Source organism: Callorhinchus milii, unplaced genomic scaffold (assembly GCF_018977255.1).
Source record: "Callorhinchus milii isolate IMCB2004 unplaced genomic scaffold, IMCB_Cmil_1.0 Scaffold12, whole genome shotgun sequence".
Classification (NCBI taxonomy): Eukaryota; Metazoa; Chordata; class Chondrichthyes; order Chimaeriformes; family Callorhinchidae; genus Callorhinchus; species Callorhinchus milii.
This window is the reverse complement of record NW_024704753.1, coordinates 6,442,800-6,466,317: the sequence shown is the minus strand read 5'-3', so window position 1 is coordinate 6,466,317 and position 23,518 is coordinate 6,442,800. Positions and strand designations below refer to the sequence as shown.

The following is a 23,518-nucleotide window of genomic DNA, read 5'->3' as shown; positions in this document are numbered from 1 at the left end:
GGGTCTCTATGACACACATTCGGGTGCGTACAGCATCTGATATTTATAAATCCCCGTATATTAATCTTCTCTTGTTAAAATTGCTGCCATCTCTGCCTGGAGCAATTTCCCACCCGCTATTTCTGGTCAATTTCTGAGTCACGCTTTGGGAGATTTAAGAATCTGCATGTCTGACATTCGGCATTCAGATTGGGAAGCGAGGCACTGGGTGACCTAACGTGAGCAAGGGGCAAGGAGGGTGGGGTGGGGGAGAGAAAGATAACGTTTAAAATTCCAGCTCATCTAATGCCGCTTAAAAGGAAACGTCGAGCCGACTTCTAAATTCATTGTGAAAATCAATCCGTTCAAAGTGCTGGAAATGCTCCTGGTGATTTCTCATTTCAATGAACCAGCATCGTTCATCGTATCGAGCCCGTTAATACAACTTCCTCTGCTCCAGCGAGGCCCAGTTCTCGATCACGCTAGCAGCTTTCAGCAGATAAAGAAAATAATTTTATTAAACCCTTTACCTATCAGATCCTGCAATTCAATACCATAATGACAGTAAGTAGGTCGCAATTCTTTTTTTAATTTGATGGAACCCTTCTGGAGACATCAAGCTATATGCATGGTTGACCACTTAATCTCCCTTCTGCCATATGCAGAGCATAGGATAAGAAGTTAACGTTTGCTAAGAGAGGCCCAGTCCATTCACCACATTTGGCGACAGAAACTAGAACAACCTTCTCTGTGAAAGAAATTTTGTTGATTGTGACCCGAATGCTGCATTTGAACATCTTTGTAAAGTAATACAATGCTACACACATTGTCTAATCTGGGCATCCTAACTACAGAAATAATTAAAATTACCAGGGGTTTGGATACAGCAGATAGACAGGAATTATTTCTACTTATCAGTGATTTAGTGACTAGAGGGCATTAATTTAAAATATTTAGCAAGTGGGCATCGGGGGAAATCAGGAGAATTATATCTTTCACATGCAGAGAGTTGTGAAAATGTGGATTGCGTTGCCGAATGTGATGGTTGAGGCAGGATCATATTAGTTTTCAGGAGGGAACTCGATAGATATCTGAAGAGAAGTAAACTGCATGGGTATGGGGAAAAGGCAGATAAATGGTATTGAACAGCCTGCTATTCAAAGCACTGACACAATAGGCTGAACAGCCTTCTAATGTGCTGTAGCTATCTATAGTTCTATTATATGTTGAAACAAAGACCAATAAGACCAATACTAAAACATTTTCTCTCAGGGCCTCTGGACTGCAGAAACCCCTCCCTCCCTCTTCCCTTTTAACTTATAACCAAATGCTCTTATTCTGTCACCCTTCACCTGGGTTCCCAACAACCAAAGTCACAAGTGGTTTCATCTAACTTGTCATGGTGCAGCACAGTTCAGGTTGCACCTGAGAGTGAATTCCCAATTTCAGCCACAAAGGAAAGGCAGTTAAAATGGAACAAAAACGGAGAGCTGGGAAAACTCAGCAGGTCAGGCACAATTATGGAGAAAGGAAAATGACTCAACGTTTTGGGTCCACGACCCTTCATCAGAACTGGTGCTTGTTGGGAGGGAGAGGTTTTAAGGACAAGTTGAGAGGGGGAGATAAGCTGGCATTGTTTTGAGTTTTACTCAAACAATGCCATTGACTGACAACTCCAGGGGGGGAAAAAATACACAGAATGCACCAGAAGCATCCATTATTGATGCATAACCCGCATAAACAACTTCAATCCTTGTCATGCAGGCCAGAGGGAGGATACGTGTGGTATGAAAAGATCAGCAATACGTCCTGCTATTGGTATCCTCAGTGGTTTAGTGATCTGCAAGGTGTGGTAGTTAATTTTAGGAAAGGTACAGTGTCATACAGTTATTACTCTCCATTAAGACTTAATAGATGTAAGTGAACCAGTCAACCTTGTGAAAACTGATTTGCTCTGGGTTCACTGAAGTCATTCCCCATTATCTTATGAAAACTCAGGCAGAACCATGTAGAAAAAAATTGCAGTTCCCAATTTCTCAATTAAAGCGTTACCACTGGAGCGCACAGTCCATGACAATCTTTATCTTTTTCCCAGCAAAACTGCTGGCATCATTTCTGTGACATTCAACAAATTTTGAATAGTAAATTGATACACTGCCATCCTGCAGTCAAAACCAAAGTCATTTGCATTTAATACACTCATGTTAAGCATTTCAATTGTGGTAATAGTGCACTAACATACTATTAGCTTAATGCCTTTATGGTTGCAGGTTCAAATCCTTCTTAAGGTCACATAAGGACTAATAATAATAATAATAATCCTTGCATTTGATATAGCGCTTCACAGAACACACGGTAAAGTGAATTGACTATCTTTGTGGGCGAACTCGGCAGCCAACTGCACACAGCAATGTCCCACAAACAGTCGTAGATTGAAAATGACCAATTTATTATTGTTTTTTGGTCTTTGGAGGGATTATTATTAGGCTCTGTGTGGAGTAAGGAAACTTGCCCAAGGTTTCGCCCTCTGCCTGGAATTGAACTCAGGTCTCTCACTCGCAAAGCGAGTGCTCTAACCACTGAGCTACAGGACTCCACACTAAAGTCACACAGTACTTAGTAGCTTTAACCAACTGCTCTGTGAGAAAGACCAACTGGTCGGTCAGTCTTAACTCCTTGCCTTCAGGATCTATTTGCAGGAAGTAGACAACTTTCTTCAGCTAGATTATCTGAAAATGAGCACTCGCAAGTGTGGGGAAATGTGGGGTATTATTTGTTCGGTAAATTGGGTGTCTTGACACAAGCGGAAACTCATAATCACACTTAAGGGTATCCAAACCAGACAGAGTTCCACATACATATGCCATCTATTTATATATACAGAATAATATATACATCCAGATGCACATCTTGTGTTTATGATCACAGAGCTGAAGGAAATGCCAATGTCTCTTCCTTCTTGTAAGGGACTATTTCAACAATTATTCACCAAGGTTTGCCTCTCACGGCTATGTCCAAATCTTACCTGAGCTGGCTTATAATCAAATGGTTGCTCTGATTTTGGTTTTGTGTTATTCCTTTGAAGAAAATGAAAAATACAAATCAGTTTCCATCTTCACCATTTTGAACAATTTCTCAATTTTATTTGAACATTAACTTTCTAAAATCAAACTAAATGTTTTTGCATTTACGCAATGCAATGACACCTCTTCCTCCCTCCATCCCTCCCCTCCCTCTAGTTTTATGCACTCATCTTGTGAATTCAGTGACTCATGCCGGGGTTAGGTTCTGGTTTGCTTCAAAAGTGTACGATTGCTACCTCACTTAAGTGGCCACACGTGCACAATGAGAGCTGCAGTCAAGCACACCCAATCTGTCCATAATAATAATGTCCAGGAACAGAAGCCCTCTATTCCTTAAAGTTCATAGGCAGAATTGCAATTGCATAGAACTTTGAGACTGGGTTTGAATTGATAGCAGCCCTGATGCACTGCAATGTAGAGCAGAAACATTCAGCGTTCCCCATTCACATTGCTTGAATGTTTCTCAATTGCTGTGAGATTGACTGTACTGCCCCGAGCGCAGTATACTGCAGAAAGATCTCCTACCGTCCTTCTTGTGGTGTCTGCTGAGGAGTGTGAGTTGTTGTGATGGTAGCAATCTTCTCTGCGTTGGTTAGCAAGGATGGATTGGACGATTCTACACAAGAAAAATAAAACCCTAAATGAGATGATTTTTTTAACAAAAAATGACAATTTCCAAATAAATGACATTTGAAAATAAGTTATTAAAAGCAATGCCATCATTAATCGCATGATGCACTACATTTGAATCTCCAATTAGACTAGGGTAGCGTTTTATATGGAAATATTAATTGAAGCTAGGTGTGGCATAGTGTCTTTATAATATAGAAATTCTGTTCACAGAAACGGCTTATTATGTCATATATACACAATGTTAAGTCATCTGAGAAACATCTCAAAGGTATTTCCCAATTACATTCTAAGCAGGCACCATTGTGGCGGACCACCACAAAGTAAAGACACAGCAAAAAGCAAAAGCGTGATTAATCACCAAAGAAAGAAAATCAATCAGGAACACGTGATCAGACCGCTGAGTGTTAGTCTTTGTTTCTCACAATAAAATTAATCTGTAAGAGAGAGAGAGAAACCTCTTAACTCACCATCACCTGGAATGATGCGCAAGGTTACGGTGTTGCCCGCCTCTTTGATCAAGTTTACAATATCCGAGTGAGACTTGTTGGTGATGGAGCATCCGTTAACTGCCAAAATACGGTCTCCTACTTTAAGCTGGCCGCAGCGATCTGCGGGACTTCCTTCGATTATCCGACCTATTTTGTGAGGCATGGCTACACATGCATTGCCTGGTTTTGTACAAGTTTTTATTGGGAAGGTGGTAAAGGTGAACCATTAGGAAAGGAGGAGGACAGGGAGACAGAAGGTCAGGGGTTAATTCACTGTGCCACCAAGCAAAATTAATGATGGAATGTACAACATCCCATGGTTGACGATCAAAACATTGGCAACCAGCGTCAATACTTAATGCAGTTTGCAGTGATAAATATGCACTTGTCACTGTTTTTAAAAAAAAGTAAAAATGCTTTCACTCAAAATCTGGTGTAAACACATTTTAAGAGGTTTGCTTCCTTCTTTGAATATAAAATAACTTGATTGTTTTGCATGTACATGATAAAACTATCAGTGGAAGGGGGTAGAGGTTCTGTATGCTTGCCTGGTGAGCAGAAGTCCACTGAAGAGTACTCTCTGTCTTAACACGCAGACACTTGGATGAAATCTATCACCAATGTAGCTACCTTTGAGGAAAATCAAGCGTGATCCTAACGTTTTCTCTTATAGTCTGGGACATTTAGCTTACCACATGTTCAGCATGTGTTCCAACATAAAGATTTTAAGCATGGGCAAGTACTGATAAAATTGAATGTATGTGTAAAACCTTTGGAGATTTAAGCCTTAACCAGGAGTCCTGCCAAGGATGCTACATTCACTTTAAACAGTGGACATTCGCAATCAGTGCTCTCATCCAGAATGAACTCACACAGTGTTGTGCAAAAAACGACAACATTCACTGCATGCGAATAAACAAAAGCAACTTTGTGGGTTAGGTTCTGCAGAACCTCCAAAAGTTAAACTTAGGATCTCGGGGAGGATAGATTCCTTTCGAGGTTTCAGGGTTGTCTAAACTCCTAATGCAAACCCGGCATCACAGCCTCTGACACTTTGCTCCAGTATTGATCACATTGATGTTACACCGTGGGTGTGGATTTCATGTGTTTGACTTCATTAGTTTTTTTTNGCCAATGTTCTGTTCTTTCTCATTGCAGAAAGGAAAGCAAACTTGAAACCCAGTGAGACTAGTTTTAACCAAGACGTTAGTTTCTAAGCTAAAGCTTCGATACTCAGAAAGTACTGCCACCATTAAAAACCATGAGCTACAGAGAGCGACAGCAGCTCAACTGTGTGGATTCTTATGCGACCTCAGACATTAAAAAAAGAAATTAAAAAGCCAAGCTTGAATCAGCTAAGGTCATTCATTGACAAGAAAGCACACTCACTCACGTCACCCAAAGAACTGCCCAGATATGATGAGCCATACAAGTAGCAAAGACAAACTTAGCAAAGCAGAAAGCAGATTTCTCATGCAGGGTTTTAGGAAAGTCCAATGACCATAATAAAACCACACACAATTAAAATACTCTACATGTTGTATATATTGCTCTGACAAATACAGTTAAGTGTTCCTTGTCAAACTACAATTTACTAAAATCTAGGTTTCTCAGTTCCTGCTTAAAAATAAATATTCGCATTTTCATACAGAAGTCATTGTGCTAAATGTATACCGATAAATAATTTCTGCCTCAAAAATATATGTGTGACTTGTTTAGCAGCTACATCTGCAGTATTTAAATGTTGCACTGGAAGAGGTTTATCCTTCATATAATGTTTGGAATAAATGTGATTTTCAGCAGTCTTAGCACATCAGTCTGTTCCATTATCTGAATGTTAATTGTTTTACCCCAAAAACTCACCAAAGGTCGTTCCTGCTTCTGGCCGACTGACTGAAGAGACAATGACAAAGCCAAACCCTTCGTTCTCTCCGCGACGGATCTCCACATCGTATGGCTGCATGTTGACGCTGGCGGCGTTACCGCTCGCCACAGCCCCAGCGCTGCCGCTGCTTGAGCTCACTGTGTTCAGGGAGTTCTGGCTGCCTTGTGGGGTGTGCTTCTCTTCGGTCAGGGAGGGGGCTTGGGTGCTGCTGTGGTGAGAAGAGGCTGGAGAACCTGGGACTTCGTTATCAGCTTTCACCACAGCTGCTGGGTGGAGAGGATTTTAAAAAAAGTCATTATTGCAAACCACCGTGTCGGTCAAGAAAGAGGAAAGAATGACTTTGAACAAGAATAATATTTGATGGTCTGAGCTTCACTGTTCAAATTTTTTTATGTTAAAGTGCATCTCAGCTGGAGCGCTGTCAGCATTTCAAGTTGAAAATATGTCACACTTGAACACAGTACATTCTGGTAGTAAGACTTCACTTTGCACTCTTCTCTACCAGTGGTAGCACTAATCCATTCCTGATCCATTAATAGTGCTTATTTTCTCTGTATGAGAGCTGCTCACTAATTATAGGAGAGCCAATTTTGACGAAAAAGTGGAAATGTGTTTCCTTTCCTCTGGAAGTTGCAGTGCACTTGTTTATGTGAAAGCACTTCAATCCACCATACAGGTTACAAAGAAGTGTTGAAGTCTTTTCTGAACAATTTGGTAACTACTGAAATTACTGAAAAGCAACGAATTGGCCACTTCAATTATTTCCATGGATTTCATAACTACATTGTTTTCTAACCCATTTGGGGGCCACCTGGGAGAGGGGAATATTTTTTCCAGAGTTGCACAATTATTTTAAAGTGTCATCTTGTAATAACGTATGCCTCGAGAGGATTCATTCACCGCTTGGAGCGGAGCAGATTTTGACGCAATCCCAACAATTTTGTTGGTTTACAATGTGTTAACCAATAACTGAAAGGTGCACTCGTTCTCAGAGAAAATTACGGGATTGGATGTGACCCATCACGTCCTTCCATAAAAAAGGATAATAAGCAGCAAGCAGCATCGGAGCAATATTCTGGAAACACTACAGAAAGGGTGAATACAATGCATGCTTTTTTGGGGGTGGGGGAAACAGTACTGATTTCAGCCTCTCAATTGACTTTTAAATTTCTTACAAATGTTATTCTGTGAGATGGTTGCAACTTGATTCCCCCTACCCGAGAGATTTCACTGGGTGGGAGCGATTTAAATAGGAAGCTGGCAACCTTCTATGCTATGCTCTCCCCCCCACCACTCTCAAGAACAAGCCGAACATATTGATTTTGGAGCTCAGTTTGAGATCAATCGTTGCACTGTGTTAACTCAGGCTGCATATAACCTCGGACTTTGGCCATCTCCTAATGAATGCTGCAGAATGAGTCACTGAGTGAATCATCTAAACGATGCAATTCAATTCATGTATTGAGTTGAAGGTGAGTCTGTTGCACAGACATCAATGGTTTCATTCGTTTCAGGATGTGTGCATGCTGTCTGTACAGCACACATAGCAACACTAATAATAATAATCCTTACATTTGATATGTCTTTCATGTCAGGAAGCATCTCAAAGCACCCCACAGAATTTACTGTGAAGTGTAATGATTGCGTATTTTGTAGGCGAATGCAACAGTTAACTTGCCCAAAGCATGTCCCTCAAATAGCCATGAAGTGAATGACCAATTTTATCTGGGATATTATTAGCCAGGACACAGGGAGAAACTCCTTCTCTTTTCTAATAGCACCAGGGGATCTCTAATGACTGATTGAACAGACAGATGGGACTTCAGTTTAACGTCTCATCTGAAGAATGGCACCTCCAACATTGCAGCACATCCCAAGCACTGCTGTATCTTAGACTATAAACCCAAGAGTCCTGGCGTGGGGCCTGACTCAGGCGAGTGTTACTGACTGAGCCAGTATGACACACAAGCTAGGCTTACCTTCAAGGAAAAAGATTCTGAAAAGCGTACAAATTGTGCAAAATATGCAACAAGAGACAAACTTTCAAGCACCTGCATTTTCTAGTTTCATTATCAGCTTGGATTGCTGCCTGGAGCCTCTAAGGTGACAGCAAATTGACAGAACCTCCAGAAAAGTGCACTTTGTTCAATTAGTGGACTTTCAGAAGCTTCTGCTCCTGAGTTTTGCTATATCATGCACTAATGAGACAATTGGGCACTTACTGTATAGCACGTTTACCAGCAACCTGGCTCATTATGCACTCGTACTGATGTAAAGACTTTAAATACTGTATAACAATGTAGGAAAAATAACACACTGCTGCAGTTTTATTAGCACCTAGAATATTAACTAAGAGAATAAAGAAGTCCCAATTCTGTGAATTTCTTGCTGCGTTACAGAAAAATGGACAGAAGCCGAGAAACACAAGCTTGCAGAAGACCCTGCTGAGAGATGCAGGTGAAGTAGAAACAGATCATAATTGGTAACCAGCTATATCCAGCACAAGAACCAATTTATCAAGTAAAATAGCATTTGTTCACAAACTGATTTGTGTTTGGATTGATCTCATTGTAATTTGACTTAAACCTCGATCTCAGTTCCAAATTTAAAGAAGCCAGATTCTGACTGAAGGTGGCCCCTGGCAGAAAAAGGAACTGCTGAGTGGAGTTAAGAGTGTGGGCTTGAGAGCAGTATTGGCTCCTGCTTTCACTAATTGGTGGGGGCTCATCGTGATAATCAAATGAAACAGATTGGTCACCACAGCTCGAGACATTTATCTGAAGTATTTACCATTTGCTGCTGACCCTGAGGTGCGCAATTGATTGCCATGTATCACCAACAAAACACCCAGTCAATCCGCTTTGCAGTTTGACTGTGAAGCGCTTTGAGACGTCTCAACGACATGATAAGGCGCTAATCAAATGCCAGGACGATAACGATTATTATTTGGTAAACCTCGGATATTACTGCTCACACTTTGTAATCTAAACATCAACATTGTTGCTATAAGACTCAACGGGTTATGCTCGGCTCACATACCTGGATAAACCCCTTTGCGCCTGACAGTCAGGTTGACGTGGCCCTGTTTGGCAGCTTGCTGCATCAACTGAACCACCAGCTGGTGGGACTTTCCAACCACGGATGTGCCATCCACGCAGATTAGCTCATCACCCGAGCGTAAGCGGCCATCAGCGTCCGCGGCCCCCAAGGGCACGATGTGGCCGATGTAGATCTGTCCAAAAGGAAACAGAAGCATCGATGAGGGCAAAGTGAAGAGGCTGCATTCAACAGCCGTGAGGGAATGCTCCGTTACCAAAGCCTGCATTATTTCACAGCGAAACACAAGATTTCTACAGAAAAGATGAGAGGTAAGAGAGGAACAATCCTAGTGTCGTTTTAACAGGTTACATGTGCTCCCGACTTGCAAGGTGCTATATAAAGGTAAGTTGTTGTTGTCGCAGGCTGTGGATTTATGGCCCGGGAAATGACTGACTGTGTGTGGAAGGTTGAATGGGTACTTATATTAACAGGAAAGGAAAAAAAACAAAGGACCTCACTTAGCAACTTGATGGTGATTCTTTCAAAGTTTCAAATAACAAGCATTGTGTAATAAAATCAAAATAACCATGGTTCATTCTAGGAGCCCTGCCTGATATTATTAATCCTACCAACTGGCGTCGATACTTCACGCCACCTCCCAATTTCCCCCCTTCCTAACTCAGGCTCCCAGTCAAAGTCTGAAGTGCTTTGAGATGTTCTCCCATAGTGAAAGGCGCTATATAAGCGCAGATTGTTCTTGTGTTCTCGCTCCCTCCCTCGAGGGGCGTATTGCTTGTCTTTTTGATGATGGTGAAGCAGTATTTTAATGCCCTCCATCACCATTGAACCACAGCAAGCCCTTATCTTGCTGTCACTGAGGCGCAACAGATATTTCAAACAAGACATTTCATGCCGGAAACCGACTTGCATTACTTACTGGCTCCCCCGGCTCATTCCCACCGAGAATCCTAAATCCAAAACCAGTCTCTTTTCTCCACAGGAAAATATCCTGCTCCTGGTAATCGGGAACTGTGGGAAAAGCGTACAGATGTCACAACAACATACATGTGGAACAACATAATGAAGGTCAATGGCTTTTCCGGAATGGCCTAGACAGTGGCAGTATTTCCTCTGCTGCTGGGTCTCGCTGACAGTTTTACGAGCCTTAGAATGTTTCAGCAGGTGACACGGTCAAATTATAGGGCTCCATTGCTCAAATTGGTGCCACCATCCCCAATCGATTTTCGGTCTGACTCGCAGGCCGACGGTTCCCGTTTTCCAATTTACTGTGATAAAGTTAATCATGAATCACAGAAATGACTTTGACACAGCTGAGTGGGTCTGAATTCAATGAGCAGTTTTGGTAATAAATCTGTTGCACCTTTGCGTGTGGCACCTCTCCCCTTTCCAGCTGGTAGCAAAAAGAAACATAGCAGCACCACTTCTCTGACAATGCAAACACATGACTGGCCAGTGTGTTTGCGTGAGAGGGGAAGAGAGGAAATTATAAATTGCTCGGATAAAATGTTTTCAAACAATTTCTGACAAACGATAGAACGCATAAGCGATTAGTTTAATATTAGCGGAGAGATTAACACTCTATATACTCGGCTCTTCCTACTGCCCGTTGAAATGGATTTTCAGCAGCTGAAGGTTAAAAGAAATGAGTGACAACTGATCGAGACACTGATCATTAATGTCTGGTGAATGCCTGAATTTCTATAAAGGCCATTATTCTGTAATGCTCAAAAAATTGCATGAGCCAGCCTCTTTTAGAGTTGAATAAAGGCCAGCTTCAATCAGCTGTCAGTTCACCCCCACTTCAGCAAACGCACCGGGAATATTGAGTAACTCATATTAGCAGCTGTTATACATCTTGTTTATGTTTAAACTATGCCAGAGATTGTTGTTGCTACACAACTCACCTCACCCTCAATATCAGTCACAATAAACCTCTCAAGAGGAACGTAAAGGCAAAGAATGTGAGTAAAGGGAGTCATTAAAGTAGAAGTAAAAATATTGAAAATGTATTCAATAACATAAATTACCCTTAGATGATACCCTTTGGACTTGAAAAGAGACATCTCATAAGGGACCTTATGGAAGTGTAAAAGATGCTAAATGGGATTGAGCAAGTGACCCTGGAACTGGTCACAGATATACCAATGCCGCAAAACAAAAGGGTACAGGTTCATGGCTGTGGAGGGCCATTTAAGCACAGACATCATGAAGTATGTCTTTCCACAGGAGGTAATCAACGCCTGGAACTGGTTACCAGGAAGTGTAATTGAGGCCAGGACTCTGAACTCATTCAAGAAACAACTTGATGCTGGAAAAGGAAGATGGATTGATGAGATCAAATGGACCAAATGGACCTCCTCCACCCAAATCTCTTTTGTAATCAAAAGAGAATTAAACCAAACAGACCAAGAAGTTTTCTGATCTGTGTGATCTCAGCTAAGGAAGTAGGGGGAAGACTATTACATATGTATATACTGTATATTTTTTTAAAATCAGCCAGGGCTCTCACTCCTGATTTCTATTCATTTCTGCTGAAAACTATGTGTTTGATTCTCATACACAGCCGTGATACCCTCTATAAACAGCTTGTTTACATTCACTGTTGAAGGAAATGTAAGAATAAGCACTTGTGACATATTAAATGAGTTCTTTCACCCCGGTGGGTGGTGGTGGGGTGGGAGCAGCAGGGGTTGGTGGGAAAAGGAAAAAAAATATAGAAAAACAGGTAGGTGAAAATTTTCAAACAAAATACTGCTAGATACTGTTGAACTGTGTATTGGTCTTTTGGAAACTCGTATGCTTTTTACCCCGAGTGTGTAATTATTGCAGTTTATTTCTGCAGTGCATTGTTAGAGGCTGTAGCTCCTTTGTGCTTAGACACTGTGCTGCTGACCTTGCCTCAGAAACTCTGTAGAGCAGCCACAGAACACAAATTGGCAATCGACCACATTCTACAGGGAATTAATACACTGCAAGAAAAAACATGGGAGTCCTGGCTTCCCTTCCCAGTACACAGTCCCTCATCCCCTCCCAGGACCATTGAAATAGTCAAGATTTAAAACAAAAAAAGGAAAATGCTGAAAACAATGAGAGTTTTGAAAATTGCACAATGAGATGTCAAAAAGCAAGGCACAAAACTGTAGAAAATCAATTAAACAGCACATTTTTTTAAAAAAAATGGAAAAAACAAGGACAGGATTAAGAAAGGAGCAAGACAGACATACAAAAAAAAGAGAAATTCATTGTAAAGAGAAACACGAATCAAAACTTTTTTTAAAAAAAAACAGTAAGTCCAAATACATTACACGTTAACATTTCACAGCGATATAACGTTCCAAGGTGCTTAACAATCCTGGCTTAATCTACAAATAAATAATAACTTATGCAAGAATATATTGATTTGAGTTTGGATTTTCTGTTTGAAATTTACTTTGCTCAGCATTCAAAGAGTTGGGCTGTACCTTCATATCCCAGGATTATTAATCTTATTTATGCCCATCCTTAGATAGCCTTAAATGGCTTCTTGATCTCTGCTCTGTCCTATTGTTTGGCGATTGGCAATTCCCATCAGGTAAATCACTGTTCTTGTGAATTTCTGCTCGTGAAATGATTGATCCTTGTGGTGAATTTACTGAAATTACCAATCGCGTCCCCCAGATCAAAATCAATTGCAATACTTCCTGGATGGTAACTGGAGCCATTAACAATACCAAAATCCAATTGCATTTATTGTGGGACAAGGAATTAAAAGCCATTGATTTCCAATTACGAATTCTCCATCAGCAACGCTGTGACGATTAAAACTCAATTAGTTTAAGGGAGTAGCCACTGACAAATTAGTCTCCTGGATGGAAACGAGCTGTAGGATTCTGTTCACAATTTAAATATCGACAAGCTGTTTTTCAGTTTGTCTCAGGCAAATGGGACGAAGACACCACAGAACTCATCAATTGAGAGTTATGTACAGTGCACTCTGGGTGCCACATTGAGTTGTATGCACAGAGCAACAAAACATGCCATTCAGCCTGTCTAGTCCATGCTGGTGTTTATACTCCATATGAACCTCCATACTCCTAAGCTCCCATACCCCTGTATTCCCTCATACATGCATCCAATTTATGAATCAATACTTAAATGAATGAATACTTCCTGATTTGTCCACAGCGTCTGGCATTGAGTTCCACGTTCCTCTCATGCTGCTGCCAGTTGTGTCTCTCTGTGTCTGTGAGTGTGTTCCTCTGACTGTGAGTGTGTGTATCTCTTTCTCTGTGTATGTGAACTTTAATGTATGTGCGATGGTGGGCCCAAAAAGGCAGGAGTGGCCTCCTGGAGCCCCTCAGTCAGAAATAATTCACCCCCCCCCCACCCCACAACCCAGGTTTGTTAAAGAAAGGATCCATAATTTTTTTACATCTAATATTGTAAGTGTTATTTCTTCATGTTTAGTTTGTATCAACAAAGTGAAAATATGTAGATTGCCAGTAAAATGTAACTCTCCATATTCCCAATCGACTCCCTGCAATTTTCCACAAAATTTATCAAACACCCTCCACAAATTTCCACTCAATTTTTGAAAATTTTTCCGCAATTTTCTGTTGGCCCTGCACATCACTCAGAGCAGATGTTTGTGACCCGACTGATTTGGACACCTTATAAAGCCATTTTGCAGGTCTGTGACATAGCTCAGATTCAGCCATGTGGAGTCCTGTAGCTCTGTGGTTAGAGCACTCGCCTTGTAAGCGAGACACCTGCGTTCAATTCCAGGCAGGGCGAAACCTTGGGCAAGTTTCCTTACTCCACACACCTAATAATAATCCCTCCAAAATAAAAAAAATAATAAATTGGTCATTTTCAATCCACGACTGTTTGTGGGACACTGCTGTGTGCAATTGGCTGCTGCATTTTGCCCACAAATATACAGTCAATTCACTTTACAGTCTATTCTGTGAAGCACTTTGAGATGTTGAGATGTGAAAAACGCTATATCAAATGCAAGGATTATTATTATTATTATCATATTATCATGACCCAACTGTGCAGCGCCTTGGGACGTCCTCCTGACGTGGAAGGCGCTTTATAAATGGAATCTTGTTGTTGTTGTTGTTGTTGAAGGGAGTGGGGAAATAAACTAGACCCACACAAGCAAAGCAAATTAATTCAAAATATTAGTGCTTGCCATTCAAATAAAATTCATTCCGTCCACTAGTTTCGGAACCTTGCAACACATTGCATTTCAACCCTCAGTAATATAACTTCATTCACAGGAACATGCAAATAATCCCCATCCATCCCCACCTGTCCATTTATAACACTCAGCGTAGGCCAGACAGTTTGACAAGCGAAAGGAAAAGGCTAGTGAGTGCTCAGTACGAATGTTAAGTCTGCAAATCTTCAGGCACTAACCAGTTGCGAATGATTCTGTTCCACATTTCACTGTTTTTTTTCACTGTAGTATATAACAGGATGGTACATAAAGCCTCAACTGTTTAACATTGCCAGGACAACAGTGCTGTGAACAGTCAGTAAGACACAAGGACCGAAGGGCAGTTATATGTTCAACAGTGTGACAGCCAAGAAGCAGCTGCCACTCATGTTGCCACTCCTCTTCGGTCAATAACATAACAATTCTAAAAGTTATCATGAAAATGTATTAAGAACACAAAATAGGTCCTCGCTGGAGCGCTGAGAGATGCTTTCTGCATGTTTTAGTGATGGCTTTTGACAACATTAACAATGTGACATTTTGGTAATGTCAGTGAACTCAATGAATCCGGTATAAATTAATCCTAAATTGCAGAGAGTATAAACACAAACCCTACAAAGGTCAAGCTTGTACTTTGTTTACCCACTACAATGGTATTTCTGTGTCCCCACTCTCTCCCTCTCCCCCCCCCAACCCTCACGCCTCACTCCAAAAAACATTAATCAGGAGGAAGAGGTGCACTTTTTGCCAGTTACATGGGAGATCACACTTGGTAACACTTACGCCGGCTTTCATACATGCTCCTCGACTGGGCCCAGATTTTAAAGGGATCTGGCTTCCTCTGCCCAGAGTTATCCACTTGTTCCAGTGCAGGCGCTTCGCTGGCAGGGTAGTCGGGGGGCCCAGGGGCACCCAGGACTGGAGAAGCAGTGTGCGTGCTGCGATGGCTGGCCACACTATGCTGGGAGCTGTTTTGGCTGTCTTTCCTTTCCAGTGCCTGCTGCAATTATGTGAGAGAACAGGGGTCACTCCAGTTTTCCAGTTTGTCATCGGGCGTCAGTAGATCCAATACAAAGCTCCCATTTTTTGTGCATGCATTTGTTGTGGGGTTGGGTTGGGGGGCGGGGGGGGGAGAGAGGGGGATGAAAGTTATTTCTATTTTACATTCAAGCTCAATTTATTTCTTGCGGCTTGTCATTTTGCCTCAGCTCGTCACAGTAAATGATGCCATCACATTGGATGGATGGGGAGAAAGGCAGTAGAAGGCATTTTCGACGCTAACTTTGCGTTCATGCTTCAAAAGGTTACGGAGCAAAGTGATGCATTTCAGCTGAACAGTTAGTGAAATAAAGCATTTAGTGGGATTGTGTTTTTATAGGAGAGCGAGAGAGAGACAGAAAAATTGATCCAAAAAAATCACGAAAATGCCCTGCAAGTGAACATATTCCTTGCACATAGATGTATTTCACCAAAGGGTAAATAATACTTGAGACTGACAAAGCAGCACATGCAGGCTGACATTTCTCTGATTTGATAGTGAGGGCAACCACGCTTCCCCTTCATAGACCTAATAAAATCTGACAGCGGACTGGGCCTGGAGTTACTTTAATGTGACTTTAATCAGCATTGCCTTGGAGCCAAGAGAAGTGCATTAATTATCTATTTTAGGAATTTCTTCGTGCTCGATTGGGGGGGTACGTACACGGAGGCTTGGGATGTGAGAACGGGAGATTTCTTTTGCGTCAATCTCAGTTTCCAAAGCCCAACCTGCTGTGCAGTCCGAACAGCAGTTTTAGGCATCTCATGAGCAAGTTGGACATACAGATAGGCACAGACACAGGCAGACAACACAAAGAGATAGACAGACACACAAGCACACACGGGTAATTCAGTAATAAGAAATCAACATTGAGACCCTAGTAAATGGGAGCAGGAAATAAGGAAACATACAGCTAACAGCACACACAATGAAACAGAGTCCTTTTCAAAACTTACCGACTTTGGGCTTTTCTTGGGAGGTAGTCCTATGTAGCACCAAAACAAAAAGACACCCTGAGAATTACAGGAATAAAGTACAGAAAACGCTCCAAATGCATCACTCTGACACAATGAATCTGTGGACCTGAGATTCTCAAGTTCCGTGTGAGCTGCTGTGGCCTAAGTCTGTTCAGATTGTCTTACAGGACTGTGAAATGTGGCTGCATCAGTTCTGCTGACTTGTGAATCAGCAGCCTCCAGCAGCCCAATCAAGCCTACGTGGCCTGAGACGGTGAATTCTGCAACAAAAAAATGCCCCAATGCTCGGACAAGATGTAGGCACGTTATAGAAATAAGAAATGGTCATGTGGCACTGGAAAGTCAGAATTCAGATTTATCAGGCACAGCCTAAAACCATTTCTGATTCACAAACTGGTTACATATAAATACACCTGAAATGTGTATTTATCCCTTCAGTGGATTTATATTGTAGAATAAAACTAAAGTGGAAAAAGGTTCCGTGGACAGAAGTTCACTCTATTTGACTACTTTGGTCACACAGATTTACAGTAAATCCTGTAATGTGCTCTGGACACAAAGCACTAACATTGATCCTACATTGTAGCTCAGTAGTTAGAGCACTCGCCTTGCAAGTGAGAGATATGAGTTCGATTCCCAGCAGGACAAAACAATGGGCAAGTTTCCTTATTCCACATGCCTAATAATAATCCCTCAAGAAAAAAAAATAATGAATTGGTCACTTCAATCCATGACTGTTTGTGGGACACTGCTGTGCACAATTGGCTGCCGTGTTTCGTCCACAAATATACAGTGAATTCACTTTACAGTATATTCTGCGAAGCGCTTTGAGACATCTAGAAGACGTGAAAAGCGCTACATCAAATGCAAGGATTATTATTATTACTACTACTACGCTGGTCTTTACACACTTCTGCCCTTCCTTTTGTGCTACTTCTCATTTCCAGCAGAACGAGACGCTCACAACACTGTACTTACTGGGAGGAGCATTTGAGGCTGGGACACTGGACTCATTTTTATGTAAAAAGAAATAGCACGATGCAATGATGGATGGACGGTAGGGTGGGTATTGATGAGATCAAATGGTCCAGAGGGCTTTCTTCATCAAAACCTCTCTTTGAAAGCATTCCCTTTTCCAACTAAAGAAATTCTAACTACTACAAATTCAGAAAAATCACTTGTGTTCTGCAAGATGAATCAGTTCATAATCCAGCTGGATACATCCCTCCACCTCAAAATCCTATTTTAGGATATTATCCAAAAAAAACATAAGATCCTGGAATCCATGATTTGAAAACCATCTGAAAAGCTCTGACCTCATCCTCAAAATCTCTCGGAGATTGTACGATTGCTACGATCAACTGCACTAACCCATTAACTCACGTCAGCATGATATACTTCATAATATATCTGTGCTATTAAATAATGATGGGCACAGCTGGGAGCCTGAGTTAAAATATTACTTAGTTGTAGCAATCGGACAATCCTGTGCCCCTTAATTCATCTCTGCTCCTGAGTGCTGTCCACTCTCATGTGACAAATTAAAGGAGGGAGTAATTCAACAACAATCATAACTTGCATTTATATAGCGCCCTTCACTTAAGAAAACATCTCCGATACCTGTACGGTGGCTGTTAGCAAAAGTAGTTAAATTGTCTTTCCCTCCATCCAACCAAATAACCAACACCCACCCATCCACCAGTTACGGTCGTCATTCTCTTCTTAGTTGAAGTTCTCAGTCCTTGGCACTTGAGTTCGGCAACTCAAAAGCCCAAGTTGACTTCGCTGCCAACTTTCTCTACCCTTTTCAGAGTCTCCTGCTATTTTAACATCCGCTGCCTGAGTTTTAAGAACCAAAGGAGAAGACTTGCATTTTCTTTTAGATTTTTTTCCAAAAATGAAGCAAACTTAATCCTTCCTCAAACAACGTGACATCCAACCACTGCTCATTTTTATAATATTGAACCTTAAAACACATTCAACTTTTAACTGCTTCAACAACCCTGTGTAATCCTTTATTTTTTCACCTTGGATATCAGCGAAATGACGAGTTGCCCACCCTGAACTGTACAAACCATCACCAGTCACTATCCATCTGTTATTATTTCTCAAGTGCAGCAGGAAAGCACAGCATTGCTTTGCTATTCTGTGGCTGCACCTATCCCAGTACTGAGCTAATTAGCTGCAAGTTCTCAGAGTGCAGAGCACCCCAGGACAAATCAGAAATATGCCAGGCCCAGCAGATAAAGCATTAAACTATTTAAGGTAAAAATTATCACATGCACAGGATCCATTTGACAAACGGCAACACAGATAGATTCAATGTTATGGCAGTGTGAGAGGTGTGGTCTCCAGCAGAGCTGTCCATCTGCCAGTCTCAGCACTAAATCCACTGATACAAAGCGCAGAGAGACTCTGCTGAGCCAAATCTCTCTATTTTACTGCTTACATTTGTTAATTCACTGACAACCTACTTTCTTTCCTCCCCATTCCCAAAGATGACAACATGGATGTTTGTAGGACACTGCTGTGAGCAAATTGGCTATCCTGTGAAACGTTTTGCAATATCCTCCTGAGCCAAACAATTTGGAAAATAGGATGATTTGGGCCTAGGTCCAGGTCCATAAACCCTCACCATAACCTCCACAGACCCTCAGATAATTGGCCTCTTTGAATACTGAATGATTCAGCAACCAGAAGCAACAACAACAAATTACACTGAATAGTCCCTTTCACGTCAGGAGGACATCCCAAGGTGCTGGACAGTCGAGGATCTGGAGGCAGTGGCATCACGTACAAAAAGGTTCACACTGCTTCCCTTGAACAGACGTCAGCGCCCAGCAGAGGACCAACTACTTTCTATCAGTGCTCCAAAGTCACTGAAAACACTTCCCGGAGCTGTGTTACCATCTATATCAGGGCCTCAAGCATCAGTCATTCGACTGTGAACAGTTCGACACTTTCACCTCAGTGTCTGCTGAGGAGGGAATATGTGAAGGACCCACGGTCTATTCAGTCTCAATGCCTCGCAATCCTCCATCCTCCTGCATTTCATGATGCAGTACAGTAAAATACTGACTACAATATTCAGCCTTTGGAGTTCACCGCTGGCCTTCAGGCTCATAGAAGTAACCTTGAGACTTGCAGTCAGTTCCAACACAGTCATTTCCGGACCTTCAGGGTCATTGATGTGTTACTATAGCCTTCGACTGCAATCAGTGTTCCTGAAATCTAAAATCTTCTCTATAATGCTGCTTCACAGAATCATAAAGAAACTAGGATCATGCTATCCATCCCATGAAAGTTTTTTATTTTTATTACAGAGGTGTTCATTATCATGGGGGTTGGGGGGGCTGTTATATCGGTTTCTCATATAATAGGTGGGGTGTCATTCTGGCTTAGTTGGCAGCAATCTTGTCTCTGGGTCAGACGGTTGTGGGTTCAGGCCCCATAACAGGATTTTGAGCTCATAGTTTGTTCTGACATTGTAATACATTACTGGGGCAGCACTGCATCAACACCGAGACTGTCTTTTGGATGAGATGTTAAGTCAAGGTCTCCTCTGCCTGTTCAGATGAATGTTAAAGATACCATGGTGCTATTCAACAAGAGAAGCAAGTTTCTCCTGGCGCTCTGACAACAAAAAATTAAATTTGTATAGCGCTTTTCATGTCGGGAGGACGTTCCAAAGTGCTGGACAGTCAGGGATATGCAAGCGAGCAGGGGGATTGGGATGGTGGGGGGCGGGGCTGAGGGCAGGAAGGGTAGGGGTACGCGGGTGACCGAAGGCGTGGTTGAAGGAGGGTCTTGATACTTTCCTTGAAGGAGGCAAAGGAGTAAGCAAAGTGAACAGACTGTGGGATGGAGTTCCAAAGGGTAGGGGCAGAGAGGCTGAAGGCCTGACCTCCGATGGTGGAGCGGGCCGGGCGGGGGACGTGGAACAGGCTGCAGCCTGCTGAGCAGATAGGTTGATATGGCGTAAGTAGGTCACAGAGGTAGAAAGGAGCAAGGCTGTGGAGGGCTTTGAAGGCAAGGACGAGAATTTTGACCTCTATCCTTTCGGGGATGGGGAGCCAGGCGAGGGTGATAGTGTAATGGAGACTGGTACAGGAAGGAACACGAACTGCAGAATCCTAAATGATCTGCAGCTTGTGGAGGCAAGAGTTGGGAAGGACAACAAGCAGGGAGTTGGCGTATTCGAGCCTAAATGTAATAAATGCATGGATTAGGGTCTCAGTAGCAGGCGATCTTGCAGAGGTGGGGACGGCAGAGCGGGTCATGGCACAGATGTGGGGTATAAAGGACAGTTAAGGGTCAAACAAGACCAACAATCCCCAGATAATAGTGATCATTCAGTTCATGATTGTTTGTGGGACATTTTTGTACATAAACTGGTTGCCAGGTTTGACCTCAATATACAGCCACGATACTTCACAGTAAATCCTGTTCAGCGCTTTGAGATATTTTGACATTTGTGATAAGGCAATATATTAAATACACTAGAAATAGATATTAGGCATGTACATGGTAATACAGAGAATTCTCAAAATACCTCTATTTCAATCTTATTTTAGCCTCTTAAGACCAATTTGTCTGGTTTTCTACAGAGCTTAAAATGAACTGGCTTACAAACCAAATTCAGGCTGAATTCAGAATTTATGAATTCCCCGCAATCTTAAATGAAAACAAAATGGCCTGGCTGCTGATGGGTTATCTGACCCGCCCTTGAAAGAGGTAATAATTAAGGTTGTATTTAAGAATTTACCAAATTGTGGAAGCTCTGAAATGCTGCACAGAGTAAATCTGGATCAGGTGAAATTTACTGAAACATCTTACGCATTATAACTTTAAAGGCACTCATTAACTCAAATTCTTCCTGGACAGTTTTGAACGTTCCAAATTGATTACAACAACAACAAGATTACATTTGTGTAGCACCTTTCACGTCGGGAGGATGTTCCAAGGCGCTGGGCAGTGTACAGCATTTCAGATCCGAGCTGGGGACAGGGGGGTGGGGGGGGGGGGGAGGGTAAGGGGGGTGACCGATGGCATGGTTGAAGAGGAGGATTTTGAGGCGGGACTTGAAGGAGGCTAAGGAGGGGGCGAGGGGGAGTGATTGGGGGATGGAATTCCAGAGGTTGGGGACAGAGTGGCTGAATTGTTCGCCCACAAAGAGTGGCTATTTGTGGGCGAACGCGGCAGCCAATTGCGCACAGCAATGTCCCACAAACAGTCGTAGATTGAAAATGACCAATTTATTATTGTTTTTGGTTTTGGAGGGATTATTATTAGGCTCTGTGTGGAGTAAGGAAACTTGCCCAAGGTTTCGCCCTCTGCCTGGAATTGAACTCAGGTCTCTCGCTTGCAAAGCGAGTGCTCTAACCACTGAGCTACAGGACTCCACATGGAGGGCTTTGTAGGTGAGGACCAGGATCTTGAACTGGATCCTCTGAAGGATAGGGAGCCAATGGAGTCGGGCGAGAATGGGGGAGATGGGGTCACAGAGTTTGGTGCGGGAGAGGACACGGGCTGCAGAGTTCTGGATTATCTGCAGCCTGTGGAGGGAGGAGTTGGGAAGGCTGACAAGCAGCGTTTGCATAGTCGAGCCTGGAGGTGATGAAGGCATGAACAAGAGTTTCAGTGGCCTGAGGGGTGAGGTAGTGACGGAGTCGGGCGATGTTACGGAGGTGAGGGAAGGCAGAGCGAGTCATGGCTTGGATGTGGGGAAGAAAAGACAGTTGAGGGTTGAACAAGACACCCAGGTTCCTGACTGGCCTGGTGAGTTGAACTGTGCAACCATGGAGGATTAATGGGTGAACAGCAAAGGTGTCTACAGCGCAATTTACTTCCAAATATTGCAATCATTAATCAAAACGCAACACTGTTTTTTGTTTGCATATAATGCTATTTTGATAAATATCTTGTATTTTAAATTTTAAAAAAAATCCTTGTATTTGATATAGCACCTTATCACGTCTTTGAGACGTCTCAAAGTGCTTCACAGGATATACTGTAAAGTGAAGTGACTGTATAAAATGGGTGAGAAGGGATTGTAGCTGTGTCCAGATGAAAATCTAGTTTGCAACAAGAATAAGAGGAGATTTATAATGGTGATATATCAATATAAAAATAAACCTTGCATTGGTTACATCACCTTATTGCTAAGACAAGTCTCAAGCCCCTTCAAAGGATTTGTACTGTGAAGTGTAGTGACTGTGTATTTGTAGGCAAGCACAGCAGTCAACTTGCGCACAGCAATGTCCCATAAACAACCATGAACCGATTGACAAACTTTTCACCTGGTCAGGAATCTGCCTCTTGAATTTGCTGACTCTGTCTTCCTCAACCACCTCCCTGGATAGTCTCTTTCACATTGTTCCCCTCGTCTGTACGAAGTAATTAAATCAAAATGATCCGTTCACCTTCCCTGTGACTGACCATATCTGGCAACAACACACAACAACTCTCATTGATACAGCACCCTTCACACGGGGTAACATCCCGGAGTGCTTGACAGTGATGGAGTCTGAAAATGAGCCGGGGCGGGGTGGGGGGGAGTGGGGAGTGACCATGAGCACAATCAAAAAGGAAGGACTTTAGGCGGGATTTGAAGGTGGGGAGGGAAGGGGCAAGGCGGAGGGATTGAGGGAGAGAGTTTCGGACGTAGTGGCTGAAGGCACGGCCACCGATGGTGGAGCAGAGAGCATGAGAGACAAACAGGAGACTGGAGCCAACTGAGCGGAGGCAGCATGTCTTGGAGTGGGGGGGTAATCAGGTCGGATAGGTAGGGAGGGAAGGGATTTGAAAACGGAGAGGTCAGGGAAGACGAGGAGACAGAGGGAGCCCTGGTCACAGAGAGAGAGGACGTCATTTGTTACTTTAACGAGTGCTGTCTCTGTGCTTGGCCTGAACGTCCGACCTCAATTATCAGATAACTAATAGAATCAATAATCAATAAGCAAGGTGAAGTGTAAGTGGATAAAAAATGAAAGTGATAAAAGACAGCCGGGATGGGTTCAGAGATTGCCTGACCACACTCAGAGATTGTTGAGTAGATGACATCCAAAATTGGCAGCCGGCAGACATCTGATGTAGTCTACCTGTACTTCTAAAAGACTTGAAATTACCAGAAAAGTACAGACTATCAAAGGAATTTAGGTGAGACATGGAT

At 42.4% G+C, this 23,518-nt stretch overlaps 1 protein-coding gene across 11 annotated transcripts in view; it reads right to left on the bottom strand.

Annotated features, from left to right (window-relative positions):
• magi1b (membrane associated guanylate kinase, WW and PDZ domain containing 1b) overlaps positions 1–23,518 on the bottom strand; it is a 232,553-nt gene that overhangs the window by 19,992 nt on the left and 189,043 nt on the right. For 4 of the 11 annotated variants that reach the window (XM_042339539.1, XM_042339542.1, XM_042339545.1 and 1 more), the window contains 8 exons: positions 16,327–16,355; positions 15,115–15,331; positions 10,045–10,136; positions 9,108–9,300; positions 6,047–6,334; positions 4,163–4,363; positions 3,588–3,678; positions 3,005–3,056 (listed from right to left, as the gene is read on the bottom strand). In XM_042339539.1, the coding sequence (XP_042195473.1) occupies positions 3,005–3,056; positions 3,588–3,678; positions 4,163–4,363; positions 6,047–6,334; positions 9,108–9,300; positions 10,045–10,136; positions 15,115–15,331; positions 16,327–16,355 (1,163 nt within the window). The remainder of the gene's footprint in view (positions 1–3,004; positions 3,057–3,587; positions 3,679–4,162; positions 4,364–6,046; positions 6,335–9,107; positions 9,301–10,044; positions 10,137–15,114; positions 15,332–16,326; positions 16,356–23,518) is intronic. The other 7 variants (XM_042339540.1, XM_042339547.1, XM_042339546.1 and 4 more) reach the window with 4 other exon arrangements.